The sequence below is a fragment of the Spinacia oleracea genome, chromosome 3 (genome assembly GCF_020520425.1).
Source record: "Spinacia oleracea cultivar Varoflay chromosome 3, BTI_SOV_V1, whole genome shotgun sequence".
In the NCBI taxonomy this organism is placed as follows: Eukaryota; Viridiplantae; Streptophyta; class Magnoliopsida; order Caryophyllales; family Amaranthaceae; genus Spinacia; species Spinacia oleracea.
The window spans coordinates 43,718,766-43,728,041 of record NC_079489.1 but is presented as its reverse complement, the minus strand read 5'-3'; the positions used below and the strand labels follow the sequence as shown (position 1 = coordinate 43,728,041).

The window sequence follows — 9,276 nt, the reverse complement described above, 5'->3', positions numbered from 1 at the left end:
GCATAAGTGGTAGTAATCATCATAAAATTGGGTCTTTAATCCCAGAGCCAAAGAACTTGCTAAAGTTGGTGTAATTGTACATTTATGACATTGATAATGAAGTACAAAATCTCATTGCATGTGATAGATGGTTCTGAATCTTCTATGATAAGCCCCATAATCCTGTATAGAAGGACTACACCTTGCTTGACATTGTAAATCCCTATGCTGCGATGTTTCGGAATGGTAGAACCATTTTGCGTGACCAATGTGAATATCGAGATTTGCGGATTAGGATCATTCGGGCTAGAGAAGTTAGACAATATGTTCACACTTTTTTAGACACTCATGAAGCTATAAAATTTTGGATACTTTTATAGTTTCTTATTTATGGTTTTATGTTTTGCATAAGGGACATACAATATATAGAAACGTTTTGATATTGCCAAATAATAAACATTATAATTAACATATTCGTTTAACATTTTTTATACTCCGTACTTTTTATAGGTACCCGTGCATTAGCATGGACACATACTAGTAACTATCATTAAAAAATGGAAAAAATACATTAAATAATCCAACCTTTTGACGATTTTCCGTTAATAATCCAACCTTTGAATTATTATTTAATAATCTAACCTTTGCACCCAAATAACTTTTATTGAACTCAAAAGACCGGTAACCGGTTAAAAAGGTTAACTTTTTTTAATTTTAATTTTTTTTTCCAACCTCTTTCTTCCTCCTCCTTTCTGATTCCATAACCTTGTCTGGTCTTATAATCTTATCACCTCCATCCCAGCCCTCTGATCTCTCCTCTAGTCCTCTCCCACCTTCCAAATCGTGCCAAGAAGACCAACCCCACCAGAAAAACCCTCGACTCTCGGAAACACCAACCCCACCCTTGAAACCCCCTCTCTCCACCATCTTCATCTCCGACCACCATTAACACCCGAACCACATTCACGGGATCAAGATCTAACTCAAAAACTTGCGCCACCATAATGCACCGCCTCCAAAAAGCATTAATCTGCAACACCTCGCGCCACTAGATCGAACTCGCTGGAAAGTCGTCACCAACCCAGAAATGTTACCACTTTTCGAGTGATTTGGTGGATTTTTGAACAATTTTTGTTGGAATTTTGGTACAAATTTGAAATTAATGGTTAATTTCAAAAATCAAGCTCATTAACAATTTGGCATAAGAAAATAAAGTTACATATATATATATATACGAAGGGTGTATTAGTGTGATGTAACACAGCAAAACCCCCAACCTTGAACCTTAAACTTCTGAATTTAGAGTTGTGAAATCGGGTGGGTAGATCCGAGGCAGGCTACATCGCTGGTCACCAGCGGATGAATTTGCCCATACCCGGGGTATTTTTGTCATTTTACGTGTTTATGTTGACAAGTCAACAAATGATTTCTCCTGTCCTTAATGACAGTATTTGTAAAAGCAATGACAATATTTATAAAAACAATGACAGTATTTATACTAGAAAACATAATTATTTTAGAACACATCTAGAAAACGAATACAAACCAAGAGTAACCAGATAATCAATGAGAATTTAATACAACAATGACACTAACCAAATAATCAATGACTAAATTTAATACAACAATGACAGTAACCAAATAATCAATGACAGTATATCCAAATGACATATTGTAGCCATATATACGATCAATCCAATTCAAGATCTAACCATTGTGAAAATCATAATAGAGTTGAAAATGCATGAATTTACACAAGTGATGTTGAATCATAAAGAATTTGTTGAAATTTACAATTGTACTAGAATTCTTACCTCATCCACAAAATTAAAAGCTCAAATGATGCAAAGAAATCAAGAAGAATGTGATTTAGTCAAATGGGTTAAACTAGAAAAGGATGAAATTAGTGGTATAGAGGAAAATGGAGAGAGAGTGGAAGATGATGGAGAAGGAAAATGCAGAGGGGAAGAGCTTGAAGATGACAGAGGTTGAAGATGATGAAGGTTGAAGTTGATTTATTTTAATTTACTTTTTTTTTTTTTTTGCTGGGTATGGGCAAAAGTCATCGCTGGTTACCAGCGATGTAGCACACCTCGGGTAGATCCGTAGGTGGGTGAAATAGTGGGCCGGACAAGTCTCCTCTCTCATTTTACATCCACGAGACCCAACCCAATAAAATATCTTTAACGTAAACGGGGAAGAAAAACAGCCAAATCTTCGTATCAAAAAAATCCGAAAAACGAGATCATTTCCCATTATCTATCTTGTCCAGATTTTAGGAATTCACCATTCACCAGCGCCACCGTGACCGTTAACTTCTTTCTTTACCCTCACCTCCTCCTCCCTCCAAACCGCCAATTAACCACCACGTAAATAACCGACATGACCTGAACAAGGGTTGCGCAACCAAGAAGCAAGCAACAACATCCCTCCACCACCACCACCACCACCGTTGCCACTACCACTAACACCACCCTTTCCGCAAGAAAATTTAATAAAAATGTCAATAATTAGCAGTTTAAATTGTTCTAACACCTACTTATTGGGAACCTTTATCTCGTCGTCTCCTTCAATCTTATCTCTTCCTTCGGTTTATCTTCACCAAAATCAACAACAGTTGCAGCAGCAACAGCGTCGTTATTGTTGCGCCATAAAAACCGGGAGTCAAGAATCGTACGGCTCTGATTTGTTGAGGAAGCCAATTGTCTCCTCACCATCATCACATGATGACAATTCTGTCCAAGACGATACTGAGAATTTAGAGGCTGAAAATGATTATGAGAAGGTTGCAGAAGGAGAGAGATGGGTTGATTGGGAAGACCAAATTTTAGAGGATACTGTTCCCCTTGTTGGCTTTGTTAGAATGATTCTTCATTCTGGAACGTAAGTGTATTAATTTTCATGTTTTATCTTGAATTTTTATTTCTTTTGGTTATTTGTTGCAATTAATTCTTAAATTTAGGTTTTGATATTTTCTGCAATAGCTCGAATGTTTGAGATACTGATGTGCACCAAAAATGGTGTAATCAGAGTATTCTGAACAGAACAGCAAAGAGAAGTAGAAGAAGAAGAGAAGTGGAATAGAGGAAGAGAGAATAGGGGAATCACTTTTATTAATAAGAAAACCAATTTACAAGTGATGGCATAATGAGCTATTTATAGAACCAAGCTCACAACTCAAAACAGAAAGGGGCAGGAAAAGTAATTATTTGACTAACTAACTAACTTTCCCTATTTTTAGGAACAGATTGTTATAATCTGTTACATTTTCATGCAATCCCTAAGGTTTAATTACAAGAAATATGTTCCATGGAACGATATTACTTTAGGAATTTATGACAAAATTTCACGTTGATTGGTATTACTAGTGCTAATGCTTACCGTTTGTTGGGCACCAATAATTGATTTTCATGCTTGATTCTTAAAATTTGATTTGTTGACATTTTTCATAATTTATTTCGTGGGCAATCTCTCAATAACATGTTTGTTCAACTGAATTTGTTTGTTATTTTCGATGTTTGATTCTTGAATTTTGATTTTTCTTTTGTGATAATTGGTTTTGATCGAGCTTTTTCTTAATTTTTTCATTTGCAACTACTTTTTAGTATGATAATAACGTGCTTGTCAAATCGGGTGTGTATGTTTAAATCAGATACCAAAGTGGAGATAGATTATCTGCGGAACATGAGAGAACTATTTTGGAGAGATTGCTTCCGCATCATCCTGAATACGAAAAGAAAATCGGATGTGGAGTTGACTACATCACTGTAATTCTCTCTCTTTCTTTGTGAATTTATAATGTTCTCAGTTTTCATTTTTCAAATTTTAGCTCTGTTTTATTTTCTTTTGAACGAATCTGCTTTCGTATAGTTCAACGATTCAATACTAGACTTTCTTGTACTTCTCTGCTGTCACAGATTGTGTCGATGATTTAGTACTCCCTTACGTTCAGCATTGATTGTCTCGGTCAAGCTCAAATGTTCCCTAAGGCCAGGTTTTCTTTCTGGCTTGATGAGTCGTCTAACCTGTTCGATGAGATTTTGTTCCTGAAGTGAAACTTAAAAGTACTCTGATAATTTTGTAACTGGGAATCTGGGATATTGATTACAGTGCCTTTTCCTGTGTACTACGCTTGTGTGTTGTCTAGAAGTGGTCTTCAAGGTTCTTAGCGTGTTCTTTTGTCATTGCGGTGGGCATATCTTCTAATGATTTTGCGTTTTCCATCGCCAGTGTGTTTGGATAACTATGGTGGATTAAAAAAGAGAGAAAGGAAAGCGATGGAAGGGGAAGGGAAGGAAGGAAGAAATGAGCTTGTGTTTCCCCTCAAATCTTTCTATCTTCCCTATTATCCAATTGCAGGAAAATGACGAATAATGTCTCCCTTCGTATCCTTTCTCTTTTTCTCCTGGCTTTCAATTTTGCATTGCTTTTGTGAACTTGATATTATAAGCTGCTTGAGAAGCTTCATTGATAGCTAGGTTATTACGAGTTTTTTCTTCCATAAAGAGTTAGTGGTGTAGAAAGCTATAAGTTTGTCTATAAGGATTTTCCCTCCATCATATACTTGTATTCCCTCCGTCCTTAATATTTTTCCCGTTTGCCATTTTACACGGTTAATAAGGAGAAAAGAATATTACAAGATTAATTATCCTTGTTGTACTTTTATGGGGAATTGTTGTTTTTTGATTTCTTTTTCACAAGAAAACAAAATAGCTGTAAGGGTTGTGACTTGTGAGCCAATAGAATTTAAGGAATCAAAGTGTCAACTCATTAATGCGTCCAAAATTGACCAACCAATGAGATTATAATGTCTTTTATTGATAAACCAATAGAGTTACAAGGTCATACGCACATAAACTACGAGGAGATTAAAAAGGAAAGAAAAAAAATGGGAATATCATTGTGGGACACCTTAAAAGGAAACGGGAAAAACATTTAGAGACGGAAGGAGTACAAGACTTCAGAATAGGTAGTACAGGTGTCCTCTCGCCCAAAGAAATTCTAAATAAATTACAGATGAGCCCATTTCTTCTTTGTCTCCCCCATTTAATAGTTTTGGTAAGCCTCAACTGTGTTAGCCCCTAAAGAAGCTAACAAAGTCACTTTACCCATCGCAAATCAAGCAGGGCAATAACAACGTTAAAAGTCCGACCACTCCTTTCTAGCCAAACACATCATAAGCAACTGTTTTTTCCTTCGCTCTATCAAACCTCACAAATTGAGTACTACTCTTGAATAATCGAAGAGCACACTTTAAGTCTCCTCTTTATATATTGTAAAAGTATTAAGATGGCTAGCATATCCGGTCAGATAGACAACTTCCGTCTATGCTTATGGAGTATATCATAAGACGAATATGAGAAGTACGAAACTAGATTTAAGTCCTACGAATAAAAGATCAGAGGTCTTTCTTTCTGGGAAGAGCTAATTATCTTTGTTTAACTGAGCTTCTTCTTGTATACATGAAGCTGCCCATCCTAGTCATAACAGGGTTTTGTTGTATCAGCTAATTTTATTCTTTTGACATGGATGAAAATACCCGGTGTAGTAATCTCAAAAAGGGACTTCTATTGGTGACCCAAATCTTTGAGCCAAGCTAAGGTATTCTGTTGAGACTGATAGATATTCCACTGAAGCGCGGGAAGGAAAAGTGATTAAAGTACTTTGTTTGTAAAGCTGTCTATCTAGCCTATAAAAGATAAGGAAGCTTGTGAGAGTTGCGAAGAATGAATATGCAAAACCGTGTAACTATATAGACCAGGTCTAGTCAAAGGGAAAGTATCTTCTTCACACTAGTTGAGTTAAGCGAAAATGTTCTTGTGTAGGGCTCATTTTCCCGGATTTACAAACCCATACTTTTTTTCTTTTTGGTAGAGGGAAAGAAATAGAAATTTAAGGCACCATATCAGGGCCAATAATTACAGACTTTATTCTTTGTGTGAATTAGCCAAGTCCAGCATGTTAAAGTCCCAAAAGAAGGAGTCACACATTACATTTTCAAATTGAACCAACACAAAGCAAACATTTTAGCTAAGCTAGATCCTAAGGATTTCTCACTCTCATGGCATTCAGCTCCATGAGATGGATTCTCTTCATACAGCTCACACCTCTTGTGTTGGTCCTCCTTAGGCCAATTATGATCATTGGAGAACTGAAACTGTATGGGGAGGTTAGGTCATCTTCTCAGTTGTCAATTTAGGGACGTTTCTGCTTTATTTGTGAGTTATGTGGTGGGTTGTTTTATACTACGTATGTGTTTAAGGGTGGGTGGGGGGGGGGGGGGGGGGGGGGGGTGGGGGTGGGGAAGCAACATTGCTGAATTATTTGGGATAAAGTGGCAAGTACTCTGGAATCCAATGACTGAATAATAAGAAAGAAAGCTATTATATCCTCTATTTTCACTTGACTTCGCAGCTAGCAGCTCTTTTTGCACTTTAGCCAATAGTGTTATGGTTATGCAGACAGTTTTCGTTGTGTCCTGCACGAGGTTCTGGTCCAACCAAATATCATTGACCCTTGGTAAAAACAATTTGGAAGTTTTGGCGATGTAAAATGGGCATTAGTTCAGAAAAGTCTTGAGAAATTAGATCCTGTCTATAGATCCTGGCTTTAGAGGTTAAGGACTTGCTTGGTGAGTTTGTAGTTGACCTTTTTTTTTCAGCCTTATGATAATAGGAGCTGTATTATATGATAACGGAAAAAGGGGATAATAGATGATCAAATTTAGGCAGTATGGATTCAGTGGGTTCAACTGAATCCATACTGAAAAAAAGCAAAAGAAAAACTATAAAATGAAAATACAAGAAAGTTCAAAAGAAAAACAAAACTGCACCTGAAATAGATAATGAGAAGCATTTGGTTCATAGGTAATGTACAAACACATCCGCGCTTCTTTACCAAGGCTCATAGATCCTGGGTTCCATATGCTCCTTATCAGTACTTATTTTCTCTTTCTTTTCTCTTCAAAAAAAACCACTGTCCTCTACTCATTTCTTGTTCTCAGCTTTTATTCCTCAGATTGAATCTTTTTTCCCCCCTTTTTTTCCTTCTTATAAGACTCAGTTTTGTGTGGGTGTGGGTTGGTGGTGGGGGTATAGTTACTGACGATGAATTGATAAGCCTCTTTCATGTTTAAATCTTGCTGTCTTTTCACGTTCCAAAAAAGTGCAATCTTACGGGGGCAAGTCCCTATTATTGGTTGTAATTTGGAATTTGAACAATGTATTGGATCTTGTATTCAAATCATTTGACCTTATGTCCGAAAATTTGAGAACCTCTTAATGCATATGGGCCAAATCCCGGATCCGCCACTGACTTTGGCCTGCTATTTTGTATATTGCGAAATTCTTATGAGAAGGTATCCAATCAAATGCAGGGTGTTGTTGGTATTGGCTTTTTAGTAATAGACCCGCAGGCACATTTTTTTAAGATGCTTTTTTTGTGATGCGTGTTGAAACTTCTGTTTTAGGCCTCACTACCTCTCAAATAGTGTTTGGAAAAAATCAAGCCTACCAAGGGTTTGGACCTCGAATTGTCCACCAATAAATTCAATAACGTCGACACATTTTTACAATTTATGCTCGTATGTTAGAAGAATGAAAAGAACAAACTACTATTTGCAAGGAAGGTCTCAATATTATGCTTATATTTGGGCAAAAATCGTCCAGTGTAAAGCAATAAATTTAATGCTAACACTAATTAATACAGCTTCTCTCCCAAACTTGTTTAAAAACAAATAAATTTCCTACACTAATCTCTCTGGGAAACACGAGTTAAAATCTCAGTTACAACCAAAATAAAACGAAAACTTACTCCGTAAGAGAAACTTGAAGTTCCCTTGCACTTGTTTTACTATCACCTATCGTTAATTAACTTTCAAATTGTTAAACATAACTGTTGCTGCGGCTGTGTTTCCAATGCAAACCACCAATTCAAGTCAAATCTCCGTGTACCAACTTTGTTTTGCAACTGCTGCTTGGTTGTACATAAATTCCCATGCAAAATTTCGGTCATTTTTGGTGTTTCTACTAGCTTCTTTGCAAAGCTGATTGAAGGACTTGAATTTTTTTTACTACAACAGTGGAATATTTTCATATTTTGCTTTGCAACCAAGTTTGTTCTTTAGTTTGACGATAAAGTTTAAATTTCATAGCGAAGCAGATAAAAGGGGTGTTGGGTGGGGGGGGGGGGGCGGGGGGGGGGGGGGGGGGGGGGGGGGGGGGGATGATTTAATGCATTCTTTATTATATAGAAGCTCTGTTAGTTTCTTAATGAATGGCTCAGTGAAATGAATTATTGTAGTAGAAGGTCAGAAGGCAATTGGAGGTGGTACTGAGTGTGGAGTTCTACTGGCTAACTTTTGAATTTGGTTGTCATCCCAAAAAAGTAATTCTAAGTTAAGGGTCCGTTTGGCTTGACGGAAAATATTTTCTGTGGAAAATCATTTCCCATGGTAAACAATTTTCAAGGGAAAACATAATTGTAAAATAGTTCTGTTTGTTTGGTTCCTTATCACTTTCAAGTAGGGGTGATTTTAAGGGCAATTGTTTTTAGGGTTGGGTGCTTGCTGATGATAATTTTTGAATTGGGTGTCAGATTGGATATCATCCACAATTTCAAGATTCCCGATGTATGTTCATAATTCGCAAAGATGGTGAACTAATTGACTTCTCATACTGGAAGTGCATTAAGGGCTTCATCAGGAAAAACTACCCGCTCTATGCAGAAAGCTTCATTCTCAAGCATTTTCGACGGCGTAGACGATACGAGTGAAGCTGGTATAAAGAAGCTAGAATTGCGGCTTACTTAATTTTGTTACATTTGTTGTATTGTTTATATATTTGTATTGAAAAGACTGGAATGTAAAGATTTTGATGAGTAATACGTAATGTAAAATTTGAACAGTCCTTAGGAACGTGGAGCTATAGGTTGGTTTGAAAGATGCATTCCACAGTTTGTACAAGGCCCTTCGACTCCCGGCAGAGTACAGATACCCAGTTTAATGATTGTGTTGGAGCTCCCTTCATTTATTTTGGGGAACTTTGTGTGTCCAATCTTACTTATCTCGCCACTTTTGTTCTCCTTGCCTAGCGAAGGGACCCGAAAATACCAATAAAGGAGCATAAAGGGAGAATGGAGTATTGTAACTTATGGATTAACTATTGTTGGGTACTATTTTCAGTTTTTGGTTTTTTTGTTTTCAAAAATCATTTGATTTGTTTATGAATTAAAAAATAGTGATCTACTCCCTCTATATTTATTTAAGAGATACACTTGGCCGGACACGGGTATTAAGAA

The 9,276-nt window shown here is 36.7% G+C and overlaps 1 protein-coding gene across 2 annotated transcripts; it reads left to right on the top strand.

Moving 5' to 3' along the window:
• The first annotated feature begins 2,164 nt into the window (after positions 1-2,164).
• On the top strand, positions 2,165-9,032 carry LOC110786721 (protein DCL, chloroplastic). 2 transcript variants are annotated; one of them, XR_008930380.1, is made up of 4 exons: positions 2,165-2,862; positions 3,632-3,746; positions 3,897-3,973; positions 8,575-8,712. XR_008930380.1 is itself a non-coding variant. In XM_021991294.2 (3 exons), exons 1-3 carry the CDS (start codon positions 2,480-2,482, stop codon positions 8,749-8,751), a joined length of 675 nt encoding a protein of 224 aa, XP_021846986.1. In that variant the 5' UTR covers positions 2,172-2,479; the 3' UTR covers positions 8,752-9,032. The 2 variants fall into 2 exon arrangements, 1 of the variants encoding a protein (XP_021846986.1); XM_021991294.2 differs by lacking the exon at positions 3,897-3,973 and having other exon boundaries at positions 2,172-2,862; positions 8,575-9,032.
• Positions 9,033-9,276: the final 244 nt, after the last annotated feature.

Excerpts from the sequence above, each read along its gene's own strand:
- LOC110786721 (XM_021991294.2), top strand. The coding sequence starts at position 2,480 with ATGTCAATAATTAGCAGTTTAAATTGTTCTAACACCTACTTATTGGGA. Across the intron at positions 2,863-3,631 it reads ATGATTCTTCATTCTGGAAC|ATACCAAAGTGGAGATAGAT; the intron begins GTAAGTGTATTA and ends TGTTTAAATCAG. Across the intron at positions 3,747-8,574 it reads GTGGAGTTGACTACATCACT|ATTGGATATCATCCACAATT; the intron begins GTAATTCTCTCT and ends ATTGGGTGTCAG.